Raw genomic sequence first — 24,323 nt, 5'->3', positions numbered from 1 at the left:
AGAAAGAAAGAAAGAAAGAAAGAAAGAAAGAGAGAAAGAGAGAGAGAAAGAAAGAAAGAAAAAGAGAAAAAGTAGCCACTGACTTCCTGCCTTGCTCCTAATAAACTCTGACCAGTCCCAATCACTGGGGAGATGAGGGGAGCATTGTCAAACAGGTGTCAGTGGTGAGGCTGACCTTATATAAAGGAGAGCTTCAGTGACCTTGTGTAGAGTAGAAAACTAAATTTGGAGACCCAGCCAAGGCTCTGGTGAACAACATTAAAGGCTAGAGTAAGAATTGTTCTATCTCGAAGCCTCAAAACTTTGTCAAATCCCAACCAGGTAGGCATGAAGAGAGGAGTCCACCAACCTAAAGCCATACCCATGCCAAACGATTTGGTGGTCCTGCAGCCTGCTTGGTCCAGAGTTTTCCTAGAAAGGTGTTGGCCCTAGCTCTGATCCATCACCTGAGATATAATAGAGGGTGAAACCATGTAGCCCGTCCCAAGCCTGGGCAGTCCTCACCTGGAGGATACTCCCTCCCATGCCCCAAAGAATACAACACCAGGATTTCCACCAATATGAGAAGCTAGCTGAGTCACACCAATGTGAGTTAAGCATTTTGCATTTTCCTGCAATAAAAAGCAAACCCCACTCTGTCCTTTTGACACGCATCCCAATGGTCTGATTGGGGTTTGTAAGTAAATTGGATTAATGAGAAAAACATCCAACCAAATGCTGCCCAGACGCAGGACCCGCTGAGTCCTGCCTTGGAAGCCCCCCTCACATGTCTGGGGACTTCATCTGGAGCCACTAAGCTGCCTGAGGCCAACCCCACTTCAGGATCCAATGCTGTGTATATGCTACTCATCTCCTAACTTGCTTCCATCTGTCTCCAAGCGGAAAATCTCAGGTGACATGTAGTGTGGTTCTGGAGCTGACCTCTCCTTCCAGCCTGCTTCTCTCCCTTCCCACCCCATCCCCACCCTGTTTCTTTTTGTTTTGCAGATTCTGTTTTATTTTGACATTGTTTTCACTACCATTTTCACCATTGAAATTGCTCTGAAGGTAAAGTCCCAACCCCTCTCTCCTCTTCCCTTCCTCCAGGAGCTGGCATTAGCTCTCTGCTGCTGTCTGTTGCTAACACACATGCTTCTGTTGGTGTCGAGTTCACTCTCAGAGCCACTAATCCAATTGTGCTTATTTTTCAGATCCTAGGCAATGCAGACTATGTCTTCACTAGTATCTTTACATTAGAAATTATCCTTAAGGTAATGCAATCTGAGCAATGCACTCTCTGTCTCTTTCTCTATCTCTGCTCTGTCTGCCTGTCTCTTTTCTCTCGTTTCCTTCACTCACTCTTTTTTACTCTCAAGCCTGAGATTGGAAGAATTAGTGCCCCTCACTTTATGCTATGCGCTTTGCTCTGGCTCAGAAGCCTGAAGAACCACCGCCCCCCCCCCACCCTGCCCGCTGTGCTTCCTCTCAGTCTGGAAGGGGCATGTGGCTCACAGTGTCAACACTGATGCTGTCCTGTTACCAGCTCTGGCACTGTGCCAGTCCGCAGTGCCCCCTCCCCCCGCCACACACACACCCTCATACCCCATCTCTGGGTAATTGATGACTGACCCCTGCTCAGAGCTCCCTTCCCTCCTCCTGCCCGGAAGAGATGCTGCACAAACTCCAAGAGTGGAAACACTCATGGGGCATGGAAAGCCACTTGGTTGACCTCCTTTGGACAGCCATTGTCAACACCTTCCTCAACACCTTCCTCAGTACTAGGGGCAGGCACCAGGGCTAGGCTGGAGTTGGGCCTGCGTGATAGTAATCATGGGCCTAATGCAAGATTTGGGACCAGCCTTCCAATGAGGGCTTTCAACAGATGACTGTAGATTACTTCTGAATCCTCGGTTTCCTGCCGAAAAGCTTTGTTATGATGCCCCTTGCCCCAGGCGTGGAGGAGGGAGAATCATACTGGAGAGCTAAGCACAGGGGAGTGAGCTGAAAGAAGCTGGAGCACCCAGGTCCCAAACCCCAGTCCTGAGAGCACACAGGCCTGGCCCCACCTGGGGCTGGTAGCACCAGGTGCTGGTGGCCCTGCTGGAGGAACTGCTACAGAATTACCCAACCAGCGGAGCCCACTCCTGAAAGCATTGGGATGAAAGAGATTGTTTTCTAAGTTTTGTTTTATTACTTATATTAATTTATAATTAATATTCATATTTATTTTATTATGATTTCTATGTTTTTCCAGCATAGTTCTCAGCCTCTAAAACAATGCATCGCCAAGCCACTCCACCTGAGACTCAGGGTGTGATTTCTGAGACGCAGGAAAAGTGCATTTCAGCACTTGCTCTCTTCTCAGAACAACAGGATGGATTTTACCATTACCCTGAACAGAAGGGCTATATGCTTTAAAGCATATGCCTCAGCTTGGTGTCCTCTTCCTGGGAGACTCACCTAGGACTCCTTTCAAGGAGTCCAGGCTCCCTTTTCCCCCTTCATGGGGCTGATGCAAGCCACTATCCATGCTTGACCATGTACCACAGCCAGCTGGCAGACAGACCCTTCCTTTCTTGATGCAACTCCCAAGTCAAGTCCCAACCCTTTAATGTATGTGACAGTTCTGTCACTTCCAGACAGAAGTTGAGTGGAGCAGTTTGGGGTGCCTCTCTTGTGTCTTTATCCCCAGAAAGCTGAGCTGTCCAGACCCCCAATTTCTGTCCCTGGTTCCAGTGACCAAGGGTGTTCCCTGGGTTTTCTCTTCTGCTCAAGGGCAGTGGATCTGACCAGGTCCTGATTCCTGGCAGTGGGAGAGGGAGCCAAGAGCTGCCCGACTACATGAAGATATACTCTGTAAAACCCCTTTCCATGGTGAGCTGAGTTATCCTGGACTTCAGACTCAGGGAGGCACTCAAATCCCCAAACCTCTTTCCCAGTACAAGAAAAGCTCTGAGTCCCAGTTCTCAGAACTGCTCCACAGAGCTTCCCATGTGGATTTCAGTGGTGCTGTCTTTCCTTCAAGGTTGCCATGAGCAGAAGTGAAAGGTCTCTTTGCCAGCATTGTCATGGCAAGAGCCTTCCCTCTCTTCACCCTCTCCCTCTTCTACTCCCTTTATGGCTCAGCGTGCTTCTAAATAAAAACCCCAGTCCCCACTCCACTTCCCTGCACCTCCTTCCACTGGGCCCCTCTGTCTTTCCCGAAGGCTCAGCTTCCTGCCATCGCACAGACAATGATGGTCCCATCCTCCAAGGGGCATTTAGTTTCAAGAACAGTTGAAAGACTTGGGGATGTTTGGCCTTAAAAAGAAAGGGTTTGTAGGACCATGACAGTAGGCCTGCATACTGCAAAGGACTGTCACATAGAGGAGGGAGGAGGTGAACCAGGCCCAGTGGGTACAGTTACAAGATGCATCTAGTAACTAGAAGGGCTGCCTGGGGAGGCAGTGGCCACCTGGACAGCGGGGTTTTCCTGCCCTGCCAGCTCAGAGAGTCAGTGATCTCATGCCCACCTTTTTTCTTCCCTCAGCCTGAAAATACCCCAGCAATAGGCTTTTCTTACGCAATGGCTTAGAACTTTTGGGAAGCAGGAAATGAATGGGTGGCCATCAGCCAAACGGGGTAAAGGAAGGACACTTTGCACTGGGTACCTGAACCTGGCCTCTTCTGTTGTCTTAAATGCCTAGGATAATTTTCAAATAAATGCTCCAATTTTTCAGTATCCACTTGCCCTTTCTCCCCTGACCACTCTTCCTCTAGCCCTGCCTGGGCATGTGTGCCCCCCCACACGCGCACACACACACACTTTCTGGAGTGCCGGTCTCATTCTGGGTCCCCTGACAAATAGGATCCCAAAGTCAAAGGACAGACATTGGCAGAGTGAGCCCCATTGGTGCACCTATTCAAGGAGTGCTCCTGCTGTGGAGGGCTCTGTGGTGCTCCATAGTGTCCTCACGGTGTCCAAACCAGGAGTGAGGTAGGGTCAGACTCAGCGCCTTTCCTGAGACTGAAAGTGGATGGCTGGGGAAGGTGCTTGGCCTTCTACAGGCGCAGGGGTTCTTTGGTTAAGTGAACTGTAGGAGCCACCCAAGTCCAGTCTCTGGGGTCCTAGATCTTCACCAGATACAGGACAGCAAGCCCCTCCTGATGGCGGGCCTTCAAGAGAAATCTCCAACTATATTCCCCTGCAGCCTTTTATATAATATACCCACTTCTAGAAACTGTTGCAGGACACAGGTGTCTCAATCCCCTGCGACCCCCTGCAGCAAGAGATAAATGGAAAGAATTAGGTTGCGAGAGCTATTTTTGCCAGTTTCCCCTGTGTTTGCTTTTGAATTACTCTGCGGACATGCTGCCCTGGGCATGCTCTGATTCCAAAGAGATAAACTGGACCCCAGATGACCAGGGAGCCACTCTCAGTCTCTTAGCCACAGCTCCAAATTGTTCCCTTTGGCTGATGCTTCACTGCCCATGGCCTTTCACAACCCTTAACCTGGAAATCTGTTATCTCTTAATTCAAGTTAACAGAATTGGAAAGGCTGTTTGAGTGTCTACCGTGGCTTTAGACTGAGCTCAGAGAGAGGTAATAATAGCCAAGTCCTGTAAAAATAATCACCATCCCAGGTGCTCCCATTTTAGTCTTCAAAGGGCCTTCACGTTGTCTTTCTGTGTGTGTCTCACAAAGACAGGGAATAGTATCCCCGCTTTGTAGATGAGGAAACTGGACATCCTTATATAGGAAGAATCCAGAATTCAAATCCAATCTATCTGACCCTAAGTTCAGTTCTCTATAGTGACAGCTAACACTTACATGAAGCTTAGTATTTGCAGGGTAGTGTAAGTGTTTTACCTGTAATAACTCATTTGATGCCTACAACCCTACAGGGGAGATATTATCATGACCCTCATTTCTCAGATGAGGAAACTGAGACAGAGAAGTTGAGTAACTTGTTCCAGGCCATACAAATAAAATATGACAGGGTTGGGATTCAAACTCAGGCATCCTGGCTCCAGAGCCTATCCTCTTAAGCATGGTACCACATTGTCCCTCTGAACACACAGCTCTGGCCTCAAAGAATATCAGTCTAGAAGCAAGATAACAGAACTGAGTTTAGAATATGTGGCATAGATCATAAACACTAATTAAGCTTAGGAAGTGGAGGGATGCTAATTGCCAAAGTTATTGATAAAACATCTCACTGGGCACTGGGGTGACCAGCTATCCCAGTTTGCCTGAGCCTGAAGAGTTGCCTGGGTGGGACACACGACTTTCAGTGCTAAATCAGGAAAATCCTGGGAAAACCAGGACAGTTGGTCACCCCACTGGGCTTGCCCCATCTTTCCCCAGATGCTTAATGTCTGAAGCTGGCCCTGGGGGTTGATAGAATTTGAACAGGAGGTTGGCAGTTTTGCATCCAAGTGAAAACTGGACTGGGCAGTATCAGCAAAGAGCCCCTCAGGGCCAGAGCCACAGACATGTGATGAGGAACAGTGGTGGAAAATGAGAGAGGGATGGCAGTGCCCAATCTGAAAAGGCTCCAAATATAGGATGGAAGAGTCTGGTGTGGTCTAGTAGGTAGAACGAGCCACTTAACCATCCAGAGCTGGGGATTGTGTGGTGGTTGTATAAATGGTTGCGGAATGCTGTCCTTGGTCGTGCCTCTCCTTCTGTAGTCCTGCCTGCCCCCGGTCCTCTCACTGCTCTTCAGCTTGCCCCGCCCAAGGGATGCTGTGGGAGGAGAGGGAGGCATGAGGGGGTCTCTGGAGCTTGGGCAGGGACCACTCACGCTCGTGTTTCTCTGTGCCTCCCTGCAGATGACTGCTTATGGGGCTTTCCTACACAAGGGCTCTTTTTGCCGAAACTACTTCAACATCTTGGACCTGCTGGTGGTCAGCGTGTCCCTCATTTCCTTTGGCATCCAGTGAGTAGGACTCCCTTGGCCCCATATGGGGGCACACAAGTGGAAATGGGTGTCAGAGAGGATGACCAAGACTCTGGAGGGCATTCCTGCATGGCCATCGGTGTGACTGTGACAGGAACAGGGTGGGGCCCCTGCCTTGTAAAACATGATGGCTTTTTGTACACATCCTTAATGGTGTGACACTTGGGGGTATGTCGATCCAGCAAGAAGATGTTTAAATATCTGGATCTTGCCATGACAGGCAGGGCCGGGCCCAGTTATAACGAGAGGAATGTCTCCAGGACCTTCCTGCCTCCTCCACCACGTGCCCAGGGCCCTTGGCTACCCTCAGCTCCAAGGGCCTGCCATTGCCGTGACCAGCTCTGATCTTCCTGTCCATCTTCCCTCCCTTTCTCTCTCCAAAGAACCTGATGAGAAGAAGGTGGGTGGGGGAAAGAGAAAGAGAGAGGGGAATTACTGATTCTCAATCTTGGCTTCATAGTGGAATCACCTGAGTGGTTTCAGGAAAGACATTTACCTGTATCCCTCTCCCCAAGTTTTTATTTAATTGGTCTGGGGTACAGGCCTGGGCTTTAGGAGTTTTAAAAGCTCTCCAGGTGACTCCAGTGTACAACCAAGTTTGCCAATTTGCTCAATTAACAGGATCTGATTACTAGTGTCTCCCAAGTTCTATCTGCTGCTAATGTTAACCCTGCCCTTCAACCTCAGAGCACTTTCACATGCACAATCTTCTAAGGTCCTCACAAAAAAGCCTACGAGGCAGGCAGGGCAGGGGCTGTTACCACCATTTTGTAGATAGGAAAACTGAGGTTCAGGGCATGAGACTTGCCCAAGGTCACACCAATTGCAGAGGAAGAAGGGTCCTGGGTCTCCCTTCCCAAGGGTGTTTTTATGGTAAACCTAGAAAGAGTGGACATGGGGGCATGAGGAGTGAGACCTTTTCTGTGATCATCAGTTGTATTATCCCAGCTGTCTGCCTAGGAGCCTACAGGTCTAGATTCTAATCCCAACACTACCACTAAACTACTATTTAACCTGGAACCAAGAAACACCCCCCACCTTATCTGTGTTTTCCCCCGCCTGATCTTAAAATCCCTTCCATTGCCATTCAGTGCAAACAGACTCCCTCCCTGAGACACTGAGATAAGTAGGAATGACCTTTAAGTCCTTTGGGATAAAACAGCCATGAACCAGAGAAATTCGATCTTTCTACCAGCTCCCTCTTGAGCACATTATCCTGACCTCATGTAGAATGAAATCAGCCCTGTCTGAGGTGTCATACATTTTTTTAGGTCCCAAGGTGGGTACAAGCTCTCTGAAAGTTTGAGAGGATATCTCAGTCAGGGTAGTGTGTGAGGGTTGGGATAGACCCCACCTGGGTTGGGTTGATGAATAACTCCAGAAACCATGTAGGCTTCCTGCTGAGGGGTTTCTGGGGAGAACTGCACCCTGGTGCCTCATTTCCACTGGGGAACAGAAAAAGCCTGAAGCTCCCAGAGATCCTGGCCAGGCCCTAGCATCCAGGTATGCAGGACCTGCTGTGTAGAATCCATTCTTTCAAGTTCCGAGTGTGCTATGAACCAGTGGGTTTCATATACGCACGTAATGGGCGACTACCTAGGACACATGTTTGGAGATCCAGAATATCTCCCTCCCTGCCCATCACCTCCAGCCAACAAGGCCTGAATCTCCACCATCTAATAAAGTTACCATTTATTGTTCATAATATGTGCGAAGCACACTGCTAGATGATACAGATATGTTTCTTCATTTAATCCCTGCAACAACCTTATGAGGCCCACTTTACAGATGAAAAACTAGGGTTCAGAAAAGTTAGGAAATTTATCCTCAGTGAATTGGCTGTTAAGTGGCTGAGCTGGGGTTTCTTTTTTCTCGTCTAAAGCTCCCCTGAGTAGCACATTATAGTGCTAATGACCCGTGGTAAATTGCTTTTCATATTATTTACACACCCACAGGAAGTCCCAGAGTCAAGTCCCAGGCAAGTTCTAGGCTCTTCTGGGGGGTGGGAGGTGGGAGTAGAGAATGGTCCCAGGATGAGAAAAATCCCCCAAAACAGACTTTACGCTTTCTCAAGTTGGCCTGGGGTCAGCCTATCAACACACCCCCTCACCACCTTATTTCCTGCTCCACCAAAAGAGGAGCTTACTCGCCTGCCCTGTTTCCCTCTCCCAGGTCCAGCGCAATCAACGTGGTGAAGATCTTACGAGTCCTGCGCGTCCTCAGGCCCCTGAGAGCCATCAACAGGGCCAAGGGGCTAAAGGTGAGAAGCATGGGTCTGGGGGGTAGCCAGCAGCCCAGCAAGCATCTACCTGGCTGGGGGTTGGCAGAAGTTAAACAAGGGGATGGGGGGGCGGTAGGCTGGAGGGCGGAGAAATAGCCAGAGCAAGTGGCTGCTGTGTGGGAGCCTGGACTGTCCTGCCTGTACCACCAGCTCCACTTCAGGAGGAAGAGAACAAGGACAGGCAGCCATTCAAAATCAGAACTTCTAAGCAAAACTTTCACAAAAAGGAGATGCACACACAAACCCAGGGCCCTACATAATGATGAGGTCCCCATATTCCTACCCCTATAAAATGGGAATCTAGCAGGGCTTTTGTCCCTAGAGTCACCTAGAGCCCAACAGGGGACTTTGGGTTCCATTGGATTCCATCGCCATGTGAACCCGGGAAGGTGCTTTGCTTGTTTGAGTCTGACTTTCCCCCTTTGGCAAAGGGGCTGCCCATTTAGCCTCCTCGGAAAGGCTCATGGCTTGGCTGAAGGAAGCTCAGGCTGCAGGCACTTCCAGAACCCCATCCCTTCCCCTGCCTTCTCTTCCCACTGCAGCACGTGGTTCAGTGCGTGTTTGTTGCCATCCGGACCATCGGGAACATCGTGATTGTCACCACGCTGCTTCAGTTCATGTTCGCCTGCATCGGGGTCCAGCTTTTCAAGGTAACATCTTGACTCTGATCTGTGCTCCCGCTTCCTTCCCCTCCTCTCAGTATTCCTGAGAAACAGAGCTGGCAGATACAACCAAAAGAGGACAGCGGCCTGGGTCAGACTTGGGATGAGTGGAACCTCCAGCCACCCTCCTCTCAGCGTCCCCCAGGGGAAGAGGAAGAGCCTGGAAGGAGGTGCTCTCCACCAGGCCAAGGACCCCTCGCCCTCACAGCGCAGCCTGCCCTTGCAGTGCCTGCCCATCCTTCTAGCAAGAAAGGGAGAGGGCCTCTTATCCTCTGAAACCTCATGTCAGTCACCTGCTTAAAACCCACAAGGGTCCCCTGTTACCAACAGCATCCAATCCACCCTTCTTCACCTAGCTTTCAGAACCCTGCATCCACCCAGGTTCTCTCTCACTGCATCCAGACAAGACCCCTCAGCTATGGTGAGGCCGGTGTCCATGGTCTCTGCTCTTTCTGCCTTAATCCTTTTATTTTTGCTCTTCTCCTATCTGAAGCATCCTTCCCCCTGCCCTCTCCCACCGACCATATAAATTCCCCTGATTTCCTCCCATCTAATTTGTCCCTCCAAACCCTGTTCCACTTCTACCCTTCCTCAGGCCAGCTGAAAGAGTCTAGCTTTCATGGAGTAGAGTTCCTTTTTTTTTTTTTTTTTCCAGTGGTACTTGCAACACTGAGCATCTTTATTCACTGCCTGTTTTGTATATACAAATCCTATCTTCCCAATTCAATTCTGCTCTCCTTGCACTTTTCATCCCAAGTCCCTAGCATAGTGCTGGGCTATAGAGATGATCACTAATCATTTTTTGACTGATTCATTGATTAATGAATATCTCCAATCACTTTGTTCTTCTGCCTTCCAGGGAAAGCTCTACACCTGCTCAGATAGTTCCAAACAGACTGAGGCGGAATGCAAGTGAGTACAAGCAGCAGGGCAGCCAGTGCCAAAGCTAGTTAACTCTGGGAGGTTGGTGACTTGGCCTGAGAGGAGGGACAGCCCATTCTTTCTGAGATGGCACTGACAGCTGAACTTTGACCCATGGGTAATTTGGTCACATTGACATGACATGTAAGATTATCTATTCTTGAAAGGTCTACCCTCTCAAGTTCTTTCCAATGGCTAGCACGGTGGGGTTTAGGCCTGGCCAGTCTCATCCCACCCAGCAAGCCAGGAGTCATTGGTGGGCCAGGTGTGAAGGGAAATGAGAGACCCAAGAATTAATTCTTCCTTCTTTCTCAGGGGTAACTACATCACATACAAGGACGGGGAGGTCGACCACCCCATCATCCAACCCCGCAGCTGGGAGAACAGCAAGTTTGACTTTGACAATGTTCTGGCGGCCATGATGGCCCTCTTTACCGTCTCTACCTTTGAGGGGTGGCCGGAGTGAGTATACAAATCAAGGCCTGCCCACCCTGATATTAGAGGTCAGAACATTCCCCAAGTTTTATTATTCTCCCACACTCCTTCCCAGAAGTCATACTTACCTGTGTCCTTCCCAAGCAATGAGGGTTTGTTTCTAAAACAATCTGCGTTCCATGGTCACTGCTGAAACATAGACTCTTCTTTTTCTAGAAGATGTCAACATTTCAGAAATTCCAACCAAAAATGAGCTTCGTTTATCTTCCCCTCCCTACCTCAGAGTGAGCCCCAGTGATAGGTGTCTTTGTCATTACTCTCACGGCATCTAGGAGTGGGGTGAGTTTCTCTAGGTATGAGCCCCTGGATTACCATAGGATTCAAGATTACTGCACCCAACACGCACTCAAGGTGGGAGAGGTGGCCAAGATATCTATCTTTTAGACTCTACTCCCATCTCCTTAGAATAAGCCTTGCCTATAATTACAGTGAGACGTAAGAAAGGGACAGAAGCCTGAGTCCAAATTCCTCTGCAGAGATAATGCCTAGACCAACCTGGCTGGCCTTTTACACTGCGTCACCTCTACCAGGCTGTTCCATATATCTTGTATAGACACCTGCTTCCCCATACCCCCTACCCAGTGTATTCCAGGGAAATTATTATTTAAAAGTGAGAAAATTCTAAATATTTCTAAGTCAGTAATAGTAGGTGGATCTGATATGAGAGTCACCATTCTTAGGTGGTAAAATATAGATAATACCTAGAGAATAACCGAGTACTGTGCAGAGTAACAAAGAAAAGAGAGGAGATAATCCCTATCCATGAAGAGGAAAAAGCATCATGGGCATGTAGTCCAGGCCCAAATGAATGGCATACACATGTAAACTACCTAAGTATGAATCCAAACCATTGCTGATGATCTAAATAAGCCTGGGTCATTTTTTATCTAATATTTCTATCTAAATGGATATTTGCTCTCAGATAGATTTATTTCATATTCATTGTAACATCCTCTGAGTCTATACCAGTTTGCAAAGCTGTTTCAGTGTTTACTAATATTTCCAGTATTTGAAATCAATGTCCATGACTCATTTTACATTAAAATAATTTTTGACGGTTTCAAAACACCCTCCTTTTAGACATTATATCAACCACCCTGCCAGGTAGGAAAGTCAGGCTTATTGTCTCCATTGTACAGATGAAGAATCTGAGGCTCTAAGAGGTTAAGTGAGTTGCCCATGGTCCCACACCGGTAAGTGGCAGAGCTGAGACTTGAACCCAGATCTTCTGACTCCCAACCTAGAGCTGTTTCCAGCACCCCTGATCCGAGGATCCCTAGGAGCAGTGGTGCCATCATTCCACAGAGGTAACGCTGCTTCTCCACTTCCCTCTGGGGCCTGTCTCCTCCTGCAGGCTGCTGTACCGCTCCATCGACTCCCACACAGAAGACAAGGGCCCCATCTACAACTACCGTGTGGAGATCTCCATCTTTTTCATCATCTACATCATCATCATTGCCTTCTTCATGATGAACATCTTCGTGGGTTTTGTCATCGTCACCTTCCAGGAGCAGGGGGAGCAGGAATACAAGAACTGTGAGCTGGACAAGAACCAGGTAGCTTCCTAGGAAGGAGAGGAGCAGGTAGCAGGGCAGTAGCGGGGAGCAAGGCTACATGAGGAATGACAGCAGATGGCAGCTTGTGGCCCACCCGGAAGAGAGACTGGAGTCAGGAGAGAGATCCATGCGGATACTAAGATCATCTGTCTGCTCCTCAATGAGGGAATAGGGCTGTCAGTCTTCTGGAAGGGCCTGGACAAAAGAAATGCAAATCCTGGATCTGGCAAATGCATTCAGCCAACAAATATTGGTTAAGCATCTACTTAAGGAGACTCTATGATAGATTCTGTGGGGGGGTGGAAAAAAAACTTCATGCCCTGTGTCTCAGAAGTTGACAAGTCAGCAAGTGTTCACGTGGGTTGGCACACTGATAATGAAGAAAGAAACTAGAGCAATGAGGGAGTGAGAGTTTCAGGGTGGGGAAGAGAGGGGCTTTAGAAAACCACTAGTAAATGGTTTCTTAAAGAAAACACAGAGGCCTGTGCATGAGGTGGGGGCAAGTAGGCTTAAGGAGGAATGATGGGAATGCCAGTACTGGGAGGTATTCTGTTGGCCTATGAGAAAGAGCTGGAAACTCTGTCAGGGAGGAATGAAGCTGTTACAGTGGGCTGCAGCATGTGGTCACTGAGGTCACTTCCCCAACTAGGCTCCCCAATGGAGAGAGTCAGGGGGAACTGTATCCCTGTCCATGAGTGACTTAAGGTCTTGTATGGGTAGGTACATGGCACAAGACATTCAGCTCTACACCAGTTAGGCCAACTGGACCCCTCATCAAAATGTCAACCTCTTGGGTTTAGACTCATCATTCTGGCTGCTGTATGGCCTTTGGATTGGAAGTAAGATGGGAAAGAAGGAGGCCAATTAGAAAGTGTGGATGAGATGATTAGACCCTGATTTACTATCAGGTTAATGATAGTGGAGGTGGACAGGATAAGAAATAAAATTGGTCAGGCCTAGAGATTGCGTGTGGAGGCTGAGGGTAAGTGAAGAGGATGGAGTGAGTCCCCAGTGTCTGACATGGGAATCTGGGCCGAGTGCAGAGAAAATGAATTGAATCTGTGCTGGAGTCCCAAGATTCTAGCTAGCCTCAAGATCTGATCCCCTATCCCTGAACTATGTCTTCGAATCTTGTGGACATGGGTAAATAAGGGAGATTGACTTAGGACAGGAAGGAAAAGTTAAGAGGTGCCCCAAGGAGAGTCTGTGGCATAGGAAATAATCAATGGGAAGACCAAGTATCTGTCATTCTGTAAGTATTTGTCAAATGCCAACTAAGTGTCAGCAGTGTACAAGGCATTACCAAGTTGAAAAAAGGAGACTCAAACTCCTTGACAAAATCCTGGTAAGGAAACTGACCAGAGGCAACGATTTCCTTGATTAAGGGAGTGATAGGGGAAAAAAAAAGTCCAAATACCATCTCAAACCTGTAAATGAGCTAGATAAGTAGATTAGTTCTCTGATGCCCCAGGTCTGCAGTTTCATCCACACCCCACCTCCTCGGCCATCCCCACACACATCATCCAGGTTACTAACCCGCTCTCTCCATCCCCACCCCGCCCCTCCTGCTGCCTCCCTCCCAGCGACAGTGCGTGGAATATGCCCTCAAGGCCCGGCCCCTGCGCAGGTACATTCCCAAGAACCAGCACCAGTACAAAGTGTGGTACGTGGTCAACTCCACCTACTTTGAATACCTGATGTTCGTCCTCATCCTGCTCAACACCATCTGCTTGGCCATGCAGGTCAGTCCGAGGGGAGGACCCATGACGCCTGCAGGAAGGAGGATGCTAGGGGAGGAGATGAAGTGTAGAAGAGCTGCATGGCTGACTCCTTCATGTTGGCCAAGAGAGACAGAAAGCAGAAGAACTGTCCTCTTTTCCAAGATGGAGAAGGACAAGTGTCCCTTCTCAAGGATGAGCTCCTCTCTGGGACCTTATAAGAGAATCCACAGAGGCCTGGGTTAATAAAACGCTTAGAGTGAAGGAAATGGAGAACAGAGGGGGAGCCTGAAGAGTTTGCCACTGTGAGGCATGGGTATAGAGGTTGATTCTATATCCACCTCTCTTCAGGGAGGTCAACTTGTGCTTGAGCTCTCTTGAGAACCAGAAGTCTCCATAAAGGTGTCATAACCTGTGTTTTCAGAGCTAGCAGAGAAGGGAAGAATTTGCAGGATTTCCTGAGTCCACCTGGCTGCCCACAGAGATGTGAATGGCCTTCCAGGGCTTGGTTCAAGGAAGATCTCTGTTGAGAGGAGGGTGGTAAGGAGTAGGGATGCCCTGCCTCGTTTTGACAGTCCTTCCCCTCCCCTCAGCACTACGGCCAGAGCTGCCTCTTCAAAATTGCCATGAACATCCTCAACATGCTCTTCACTGGCCTCTTCACCGTGGAGATGATTCTGAAGCTCATTGCCTTCAAACCCAAGGTAGGCCTCTGAAAAAGTTGTCTGGTCTGCAGGCACTGGAGGGATGGACAAGGGGGAGTGCCAGTACTGAAAGAAGGAGAGTGGCGGGCAGAAATAATCAGTGAAAGACCCCATCTTCTTGGAAGATAAATGTTACAACTCCTAAACCTACCAGGAGTTGTACCAGAACAACCCCTTGAGATAGTCTCCACTCTAGTCTGTGGCTGGGAAATACAGAAAACAGATTCCTCCCTGTGCTGAGCCTCCTCTTCCAAGGAGGCAGATGATGGTCCTTCTCCTCTTTCCCACCCTGTCTCCACCCTCATCCCCCAGCACATAATCTAGAAGAAACTGTGCCCACAGACTGGCAAACTAAACCTCTTCACAACCAGCCCCCCAGATTCACTTGGGCTGCTGTTCTACTGCCCTCTCACTTCATCAGCCACAGACCACGCTCATTGTAAAAAGTTCAGCCAGGGCTTCATTTGCTCAGGCTCAGTTTCCCAGCCAATGGGGTCCTCCTGTTCAGAGGCTACATCATTGTACCCTAGCGCTTTCCAGTACCGGAAGGGCAAATGTCTGAGACTTGCTACTTGCGAGCAACTTCTAGGAAAATAGGGTGGGAGAAAGATGAGAACCATTGGCTGAATGAGGCAGGGTAGGGAAGGATGGATTGCCTGTCACGTTGGATTCTCTGTGCCCTCCCTAACCAGCCCCACCCCCATTCTCCTGACTAATGGAGAAGGAGACTGACTTGAGCATCACCCGCCATCTTCCATCCCTGAAGACAGGTCAGAATCATTGGCATCCACTGGCCTGGGATTCACAACACAGGCAGCTGCTCCTGAGAGAGGGTATAGCTGCAACTCCTTTTGGAGAGCGATGAGAAAGAAAGAGTTGGTTCTAAGAGAATTATATGGTTGCAGACTTGAGGAAAACTCTCTAGCTATTTGAGCCTTCTCTTCCCCTCCTTTACTAGTTTTTACAGATTCAACACAGATCAACAGGAGACAAAAAGGAAGGGTCCTTTCCATATATTCCATTTTTATTCAAATTTTTACTTGTCCTGGAGTTAAATGGGACAGGGGGATGCTCCTTGGCTGTTGGATCCATATTCATTTAACAAGATGTCTATCATCTTCTCTGAAATAAAATTCAACTAACATTTCTGAATAACCTACCATGTCCTACACATACCTCATTGCATGCAATCCTCAAAACACCCTCATAACACAGGTACTGGCTTCCTCATTTCAGGGAAGAGGGAAGTGAAGCTCAGAGCAATTAAGTGTAATATTAATTACACCATTATTAAGTGGCAGAACTGGGAATAGAACCTGACTTTATAGTCGATGTAATTGCCACCATGCCCAGCTGTTAGCAAGCATCTTCCATGTCAAGTGTACTGCTGGGTGCTTTTCAGAAAGAGGGAAACAACCTGTGAGGGACTTTAAGATAAAACAGACCATATTCTTGTAATGTTGGTTCCTTCTCTCAAAGAATGCCCAGGAATCTTGGCTAATTTTCAGAAAATAAGACTCCTAGTAAATGTCATTTGGTGATAATAATGGTATTTCCTACCTCCTCCAAGGCACTAAATATACTCTTTTCACTTTCCCTTCCAAGCCCAGTCCCTTTCAGGGGCATAAATTTTGTCCTGACCTAAAGAAGACCACTGAATCTCCCTGGTCACCTTCCATAGGGCCCATGGGACCTCTGCTTACCTGTGGTCCTGTTCCAAGCCACGTGGCCCCACAGTACTAACAGGTTCACAGCCCATAGCAACATGACCGGTGAGGCTGGGAATGCGGAATTATTGCCAAGTTGAGCTTCAGTCACAGATGACAGCCTCTCGTAGGGAAACTGGCATCGCTTTCACCTAGTTTCATGAGACATATGGTTTAAATATTTCAAAGCCTTGAATCATTCCACAGTTGACTCAGATGTGTCTCTGATGATGTCTGATGCAGTCTACAGAGCCATGCAGTGGACTTTGTGAATTATTCCTCATGACCACAGAAGATATATTGGGCAGACCTGCCCTACGAAGCAAATGAAATTGATCCCTGCAGGGGCCTCAGCCTGAAAGATCCCCTTACCTAAGTTTGCCGATCAAGGAATAAGCCATTTCCTCAGAAGTAGCTAGCTGTGGTCTAAACCATAAAGCGAGTTTCCTAGTTTCCTCAATCCCTAGTTTCCTGTTGTGACAAGATGGAGTAAAATAAGAAAGACTTTTCCCAAAGAAGTAAGAGAGCCATCCTGGGGCCGTTTGCATTTCACACATGCCAGGGTCAATCTGTGCTGTAAAGAGAAAGGAAAATGGATAATTTCTGTGAATATCTCTAAAGGGACTTCTGGCAATAGAGGGCTAAAGGTCACTGGACCTGGCTGGCCAAAGAAGGTTGACCAGTTGGGACTTAAGGAGAACAGGGTGCCCTGGTTTCTCATTAAGCTAGGTTCTTCATTTAGGGAATAGACCCCAGGAAAAGCATCCTCCAACATTTCAGGCAGCAAATCAAACCAGACACGACTTGAAGACCTGGTAGAAATATCTGGCTGGGTGTGGCCCAAGCACCAGCAGCTTCTGAAATACAGAACAGCTTTCATATCTCACCGTTAACTGAGATTCTCTTCAGCACCTTTTATTTCACTGGCATGATTCTTTATATATGATATGAACGAGTCTGCACTTGTAAGCATTAGGTATAAAAAGGACAGTTAGGCAGCAAGGAAGTAGAAGATGCATCAACCGTAGCCAGAGAAACGTTACCGGAAGTTCTCAGTGCTTGACTTTCCTTCGCTATCCTTTCAGTCTCTGTGATTAGTTGGTTGGTCAGTTGGTTGGCTGGTCACTTTGTATCTTGTTTCATTCTTTTGTTGTCTTCGTGGTGATTGATGTTGCCAAGTTCTTCATTTCTGTTCTCCTCACCATACCATGGAAAATGACTTTACTCAAGTAAATCCCTGCCCTAAATCCAACTGTCCCACTCCTTAAGTTGACACTCTATTCCAAACACACCAAAAACTATGGGTGAGTATAAACCAGTTTAGAGCAATTCAGTCCCCCACCAAAACGTCAGGGATCTGTGGGGATGTCTGAACAGAATGCAGTAGGTAATAGTAGTATTGATTTCAACAGCTAATAGCAAACCAGAGGAGATCCCTTCCCTAGAGTAAGAGACACTGAATGGTACCTGAGTCCTACATGTGTAGGACAAAGTTGGTCAGCATGGAAAAGTCCTGGTTAGAATTGTCTGAAGGTAACTAGATACCTGGGTTGTTCTCCTACAGGGAATCGGAAAGCATCAGCAAAGACAGAAAAAAAATTAAGATATACTTTATGATAAGCACTGAAAAAATATCTAATGCCTAGGAATAAATCTAATAAAAAATGTCAAAAATCTCTACAGAGAAAACTATAAAATTTCATAGAAATGAACTAAAGAAAACTAAGTAAGTTGAGAAATATATTGTGTTCATGAATTGGAAAACTCAATATTATAAACATGTAAGCTCTCTTCAAACTGATCCATAGATTCTGTACAATCCCAGTGAAAACTCCAGATTGGACTTTACCCAAGGTGAGAATGGCAGGAGAAAGGGAAGCCATCAGCAAACCCTTTCTGGCCGACAGGATGACCCTGGGTGGTCCCAAGGCTTCAGCCCACTTGGGCAGCTCTGACATCACCATGGAGAGGGAGAGGCAAGAACCTGGTTCGGGAAGCAGTGCCAGGCACAGATACTCCACTGTTAACTACAGGTTTTAGTACCAGAAGGGCTGATGATGTCACTTGGTTGCCTGGGATTTGCTGTTGACAATGACTCAGCAAGCACAATGAGGAGGGGAGGAGGGAGCGGAGGGGTTCCAGGCTTGCCCTCCTCAGCAGAAGTCGGTTTGCCCCAGGAAGGCAGGAGTTCCACCAGTGAAAGGCTCCTGACTCCTCTGCTCCCTATAAACTTTCACATGGGTCATGGAGAGGTGAAGAAGCAGGTCTGCTATTGCTGAGAAGTACCTCGTGCGCTGCTGCCCACTCCGTATCTCCCCCTAGGGGAGGATGCTGGAGGGGATTTGACCCTGGCAGCTCCCTGTGATCAAAGCCTTGGTCTTCCCTTTCAGCTTTCTCCCAGACTGAGAGGCGAACAGAACCAAAGTGAAATCACTCATTGACCTTCCTGGCACCTCAGCCTTCTTGAATAAGAGCAGCCAAAGCCTTGGGACTTACTTTCATGTTGCAGGACAAATTAGGGCCCCAAGGCATTTCAAACCTAAGGGATGAAGTGAGGCCTCTGGACCAGCTCCGTCTAATAGAACTTCCTGCGATGTTCCATACGCACTGTCTGCAATATAACCACTAGCCTTCTGTGGCTGTTGAGCACTTGAAATGTGGTTAGTAGAGCCAAGGGTTGGTTTTTCAAATATATTTAATTAATTTAAAATTATATAGCTGAATGTGGCCAGCTGCTGCTATGTTGGGCAGCACAGCTCTGGACAGTCCTTCTTTTCCATAATATTCCCAGCTTCTGCTGTCCTCTGTCTGTCTTGGTTTCTTCAGCCCAGCTGCTCTGGCTTTATGAAGCCAGATGGTTTACCTCACCCTCCCCACTCTCTCTCCAGCTGTTAGTTTTCTGCCAAAAATTGACTTATCTTGGTGGAAGCCCTCTTGACGGGGTAAGACAGTCTCTTGCTCTGGGATCCCACAGTGTGGATCTTCTCCTGACTTGGCCAGTCCTCTCTGTCATCCCTGGACTTCCCCGGTCCTTGTCAGCTGCAAGTGCTGAGGCTCCTTCCCTGTGGATCCTGTCCCACCCAGTTTCTGAGTTCAGAAAGGCCCTACGGGAGGTGGAGAAAGTGCCCTGGCAGGTGCAGTCTGGAATTAGCCTGCTTCTAGGGGTTGTGTCCCTGGTGATCCCTGGGGCACCCAGCTTCGCTTTTTCCCAGTCTGTTGGGCTTCAGACTAGGTTTCCTGACAGTGCTTTAGTGCCCTAGTGAAACTGAAATCTGAGAGCCCTAAGCCTATACCCGGTTCTTGCCTGATCCGTCCTCAGGGTGAAGAACCTTGTCCTTGCACATCCCAGTTGCTGGCCAGAGACTTGCTTCCTGACAGCTTTGACGTCACTTCCCGAGGAGGTGCCAGCCTTCCAGCCACATCCTTTCCCCAGCTCGGCCCTGCCTGGCACTCTTACCCTGCCCTGGCTTCTATTGCTAGGTTCCAGCATGCCTTGTAACTGTCTGGGCTGTGACTCCTGTTCCCTGCCCCCAACACAGAGAACTTGGCCAACATCTCACAGTGTGAGCTAACAGTGGAGCAGTAATTCAGTAATTCAGCAGCCACCATATTGTCTCTGCTCTGGGGACTTTTTTGTAGGCCCTGTTACCTTTCCAGAAAGAGGACATGAGGGCAATGAAGGCTTGGCTGCTTCTTGGAGGGCAGAGAAGCAGAAAGAGGGTGAAGCTGGAGGCACCGGCCAACAAAGAAAACAGCTCCTCCTTCCCTCAGTCTGTTGTCCCGAGGAGTTCATCTATGGCCCAGGCACACTTCCCTTGGCCGGGAGCAAGGGATGAGTCATAACTAGAAGGAAGCCTGGCTAATGAGATGCTCTGAGAACAGAGCTGCTCAGGACCATGGAGGTCAAATGCTTGTCAGGCCCCATCACCCGGCACTGGGCACAGCCTCACTGTGGTCCCAGCCACATGAGCAGCCACGAGGCTATGAGAAGGAACCGATAAGAGGTTCTCCAGTGGCCCTCTTCGTGATCAGCACTGTGCAGGGCCAGCCGGCTCTGCATCTTGCAAGTCTCCAAGCCTGAGAAGGGGTGCTACTGGCCTTGGACTTCCCATGCCCAAAGGCAGCCTTCCTCTTATTGCTGATTGTGCCTGTACAGTGCAGGGGATCCCATGGCTTCTGATGGTCCCCAGAGCAATCTTTTCTCTGTACATTCTGTTGTTCTTAGGAATGATTCTTCTCTTGGGAAGGATTGTTGACCCCAACATGGGTGGGCACAGGCCCTGCCAAGGTGAGGGGAGTTTGGGGGATATCCTAAGGGCGTGATCAAGATGGAGCTAATTTCTTTTCACTGGGCTTGTGGCAAAAGGGACAGATGCAGGCTAGGTTGGGACTCTAGGTTCACATATGGACAGGCAGAGGGAAAGCTGGAATGGGGAGCTGGAAGGCTAGGAAGCATTCAGAGATAACACTTGCAAAGAAATTCTGCAGTCCAATTTCTCAGTCTACTTTGTCAGTTCTATCCATGCCTAGAAGTTTCTTTCCTTAAAGATCCAGCATCTAGGGATGCCTAGGTGGCTCAGTCAGTTAAGCACTTCTGCCTTTGGCTCAGGTCATGATCCCAGGGTCCTGGGATCAAGTCCGCATCGGACTCTCTGCTCAGCAGGGAGCCTGCTTCTCCCTCTTCCTGCTGCTCCCCCTGCTTGTGCTCTCTCTCACTCTCTCTCTCTCTCTCTCTCTCTCTCTAACAAAAAAAAAAAAAAGAAAAGAAAAGATCCAGCATCTGGTTTCCCTTTGGCAAATAGCTTTCCACACACTGCCTGAAGATGTCATAAAGATGCCGGCTTGGGGTTCCCGAGGGGCACCCGTGCCCTCTACATATGCAAAGGGGGCTTCTGAAGCCGAGGGTCCAGATTGTTCAGGCCTGGACCCACTGTTTTAGGCGTTGGATCCCTTGTCCTCCATAAGCAAGCTGCCCCCGGGGAAAGGGACCAGGGTTCTGACACTCATGAGGCAGGAGGAAAAGCTGGGAGAGTGTCTTAGTGATGACACAAGCCCCAAGGCAAGTAGCCGATCTGCTTTTCTGACCCAGGGAAGAGAGGCCATTTTTACCAAACGTGAGCCCTGCTCTACTCAGTCTGTAGATGTCATATCTGGACTATGTATTAAATGGCTTCCAAAATCAGAATCAGATGTGTTCACTGTCCGCCAAAGGAGCCAAGTGGGGGGCATGCCAAAGGATAGGCTCCAAAGTGTTGCCAACTCTGAATCAGAGCCACAGGAGAAAGGGACGCATGAGCTGGTGTTAGAGAAGCTGCCAATCAGCAAAGGAGGTCTGTCAGCTGCCACGAGGCCCTGAGCAACCCCACAGGGGCCCTGGGACAACCTGGGCAGATAGAGTGAGAAGGATGGCAGGGCCAGAATTCCTGTAGATGCACCAGTACAGCAACCGAGGGGCCCAGAAGACGCTGCAGGCAGGATTCCATCAGGCCTGGGCCTGGGCCTGCCCCTGGGGGCAAGACTCCCTACCCCCAGATGGGAGGGATGCTGAGAGGGCAGCATGCTGAGGGATACCCCCAATGCCCTTCCACAGGCCAACAGAAATTTCAGTACTCTTTCTTTATAGCCCAGTAACGGACCAGGAGAAGGAAGGTGGAAATAAAATGACCGGTAGGAAAGAATGTAAACCAGAGCCATTTCCTCTTCTTGAAAGCTGAGTATCTTCTAGAAACTTGGTTTGTTTTTGCCAGATAATTACACTGCCAGCTAAAACTCTACTTTCTCTCCAACTTTACCTCTGGCTCTAACTGCACTACTTGCCAACAAGTTAGACATACATCTCTGTGTGATGCAATCCTTTTTGCAAGGCTTTCTTTTTTACCAAGAAATTTTACTTTCTTTGTTTAATCATTCACTCCCCAGTAAGGGAGAAAATTCAGGTAGATTGAGAACCAGGAAGCCTATCTCCCTCCTGTGTCAGGGAATGAGCTGGGGGTGGGCCGGTAGGGCTATAGTTCCTACGTGCAGTTCTCTCCATGGCTCCATGTCTCTGTAAAGGAGGAACACTAGCTTAGCAGACTGTGGGAGACAGAGTAAGGTGCTGTCCCCATTCATCTCTTCGGACTGCTAGAGCACATACCCCTGACTGGGTAACTTACCAACAACTAGAATGTCTTTCTCACAGTTCTGGAGGTTGGAAGTCCAAGATCGAAGTGCCGGCATGGTTACCTTCTCTGGTGAGGGCCATCTTCCTGGTTTACAGCTGCGCCTTCTCACGGTGTCCTTACATGGTGGAAGGGATGAGGGAGCTCTGTGGGAGCTCTTCTATAAAAGCATGAATCCCAGGGGCGCCTGGGGGGCTCAGTTGGTTAAGCATCTGCCTTCGGCTCAGGTCATGATCCCAGAGTCCTGGGATCGAGCCCCACGTCGGGCTCACTGCTCAGCAGGAAACCTGCTTCTCCCTCTCCCTCTCCCTCTGTGCTCTCTCTCTCTCTCTCTCTCAAATAAATAAATAAAATCTTAAAAAAAAAAAAAGGCAGGAATCCCATTCTTGTGGGCTCCACCCTCATGAGCTCATCTCCTCCCAAAGCCCCACCTCCTAACACCATGTCTTTGGTCACCAGGTTTCCAGCATGTGACATGGGGGATGGGGGACACAAACATGCAGGTCATAGCAACGTCTAAAAGGCACTGGTGGCTTCTGAGGAAAGTGCCATCTAGAAGGAACATGGCAGGGTCCCTCAGCCTGGGGAGGTTGCAGCCAGCCCTCTAACTCTGAAGAAAGGAACCTCATGCCTTATCATGCTCTTCTTGTCCATTACCATTTTAAAATTGGTCCTTTTGCAATTCTGGTGTTCTGTCTTCTCTCATCCTGAGCTTATTGATTCTATCCCTTCACACAGATTTCTGCCTAACACCATAATATAATTTCAAGGCTCGTCCTAATGCATCCTTGAAGTTGGATTGTCTAAGACACAGCATAAGCCATGCTACTAACACCTTTTCCTGTGACTAAAAAAAACCCATCCCTGGGACAAGATTGGAGTTCCATTGCTGACCATTTCCTCTCTTTCTCTGTCCCTGGGCCTTGTCTTTCTTCACGTTGTTTATTTCCAGAACTCTTTGCCTGTGCTTTGTTGGGCTAGTGTTTTGCTGCAGGCTAAAGTTCACCAACAGCTCAGCAAATACCATATTGAGTGCTGACATGGCAGGCAGGTATCAGGGACACCACGGTGACCATAAGCAGGCTGGTGAGTGCAGCCTTGCTCACTTTGCCTTTTTAAGGACAGACCTCCCTCCCTGACTTTGGCTCGCTCTTGGGTCTGGTAGTGTCCCCAGTTCACCATCGCATCCATCCCTGGAAAACCTCCTCGGCCTGGAACTCCTGTTCCTACTTAAGAAGCAGCGAATAAACACATGATCCCATTTTATATCAGTTCCAATACCTTAAATTAAGAAACACTCAGAAACAGGGAGGGAAGGAAGTATCTGAAGAATTGGATTTTCTTTTTTTGTAAAGATTTTATTTGTTTGACAGAGAGAGAGATGGGGAGAGAGCACACGCAGGAGGAGCAGGCTTCCCACTGAGCAGGGAGCCCAGTGTGGGACTCGATCCCAGGACCCCGGGATCATGACCTGAGCCGAAGGCAGACGCTTAACTGGCTGAGCCACCCAGGCACCCCTACGCTAGATTTTCTCCATTCACTACCTCAATTAATCCGTGAGAGAAGCATTATGGTATTTAGGAAACCGAAGGTCAGAGAAAAGCTAAGTAATGTGTCCAAGATGGCAGAGCTAGTTTTTTGTTGTTGTTTTGGGGGAATTTTAATGCAGGTGTAGGTGATTCAAGAGCCAAGCTCTATCCACTACCCCCTCATGGACACAACAAATATGAACAAGCGGAGATGTTGCTGTGCACGTAATGGGTCCTCAGCAAGTGTTCACATTCTTCCTTATGAGCAGACCAGAGACAAAATGAAAGCAAGCCATTCTCAAGTAACAAGCCCCCCTAAACTGATAGCCCCTCCATTCCCATGTCCTTCTGCCTCCTCTGAGGCCCCTAGCCCCTTGCCCCCTCCTTCGCCCATCCTGTCCTTGACTCCTGTGTTTCCCTGCACTGGCCTGGGCCTTCTGGGTTGCCCTTGCAAACCTGAAGTGACAGGTCCCTTCGGGAGAGGAGACAGTCATCTGACAGGTGACTACACCTAAAAGCTGACATATTAATGTGTGTGCATACACGCATGCACGTGCACTTGAAATGGGAAGACCTGCAAAATGTGGAGACAAAAATCAGACTGCCAAATCCCTGAAAGGCATTTCTGTGCCCCATGAGAGGCATTCGGTGAAAGTTTAAGGCATGCAC

The 24,323-nt window shown here is 48.6% G+C and overlaps 1 protein-coding gene and 2 long non-coding RNA genes across 4 annotated transcripts in view; 1 reads left to right on the top strand and 2 right to left on the bottom strand.

Annotated features, from left to right (window-relative positions):
• CACNA1C (calcium voltage-gated channel subunit alpha1 C) overlaps positions 1-24,323 on the top strand; it is a 649,850-nt gene that overhangs the window by 538,712 nt on the left and 86,815 nt on the right. Inside the window, exons 21-30 of the mRNA XM_073887000.1 lie at positions 988-1,047; positions 1,191-1,250; positions 5,794-5,900; positions 8,094-8,181; positions 8,745-8,852; positions 9,724-9,776; positions 10,101-10,247; positions 11,635-11,836; positions 13,420-13,578; positions 14,148-14,258. Coding sequence (XP_073743101.1) covers positions 988-1,047; positions 1,191-1,250; positions 5,794-5,900; positions 8,094-8,181; positions 8,745-8,852; positions 9,724-9,776; positions 10,101-10,247; positions 11,635-11,836; positions 13,420-13,578; positions 14,148-14,258 — 1,095 coding nt within the window. The remainder of the gene's footprint in view (positions 1-987; positions 1,048-1,190; positions 1,251-5,793; positions 5,901-8,093; positions 8,182-8,744; positions 8,853-9,723; positions 9,777-10,100; positions 10,248-11,634; positions 11,837-13,419; positions 13,579-14,147; positions 14,259-24,323) is intronic.
• On the bottom strand, positions 11,246-13,666 carry LOC141371504 (uncharacterized). 2 transcript variants are annotated; one of them, XR_012376504.1, is made up of 2 exons: positions 13,531-13,666; positions 11,246-12,031 (listed from the first exon to the last, which is right to left on the bottom strand). It is a non-coding gene; the product is annotated as an uncharacterized lncRNA (long non-coding RNA). The 2 variants fall into 2 exon arrangements; XR_012376503.1 differs by having other exon boundaries at positions 13,522-13,655.
• LOC141371502 (uncharacterized) lies at positions 14,195-22,755 on the bottom strand. Its single transcript, XR_012376501.1, has 3 exons — positions 22,120-22,755; positions 15,962-16,116; positions 14,195-14,324 (listed from the first exon to the last, which is right to left on the bottom strand). It is a non-coding gene; the product is annotated as an uncharacterized lncRNA (long non-coding RNA).

Source organism: Callorhinus ursinus, unplaced genomic scaffold (assembly GCF_003265705.2).
Source record: "Callorhinus ursinus isolate GAN/ISIS: 27379988/994484 unplaced genomic scaffold, GSC_fseal_2.0 scaffold74, whole genome shotgun sequence".
Classification (NCBI taxonomy): domain Eukaryota; kingdom Metazoa; phylum Chordata; class Mammalia; order Carnivora; family Otariidae; genus Callorhinus; species Callorhinus ursinus.
The sequence above is the reverse complement of the archived record's forward strand: the minus strand, read 5'-3'. Positions and strand labels throughout refer to the sequence as shown.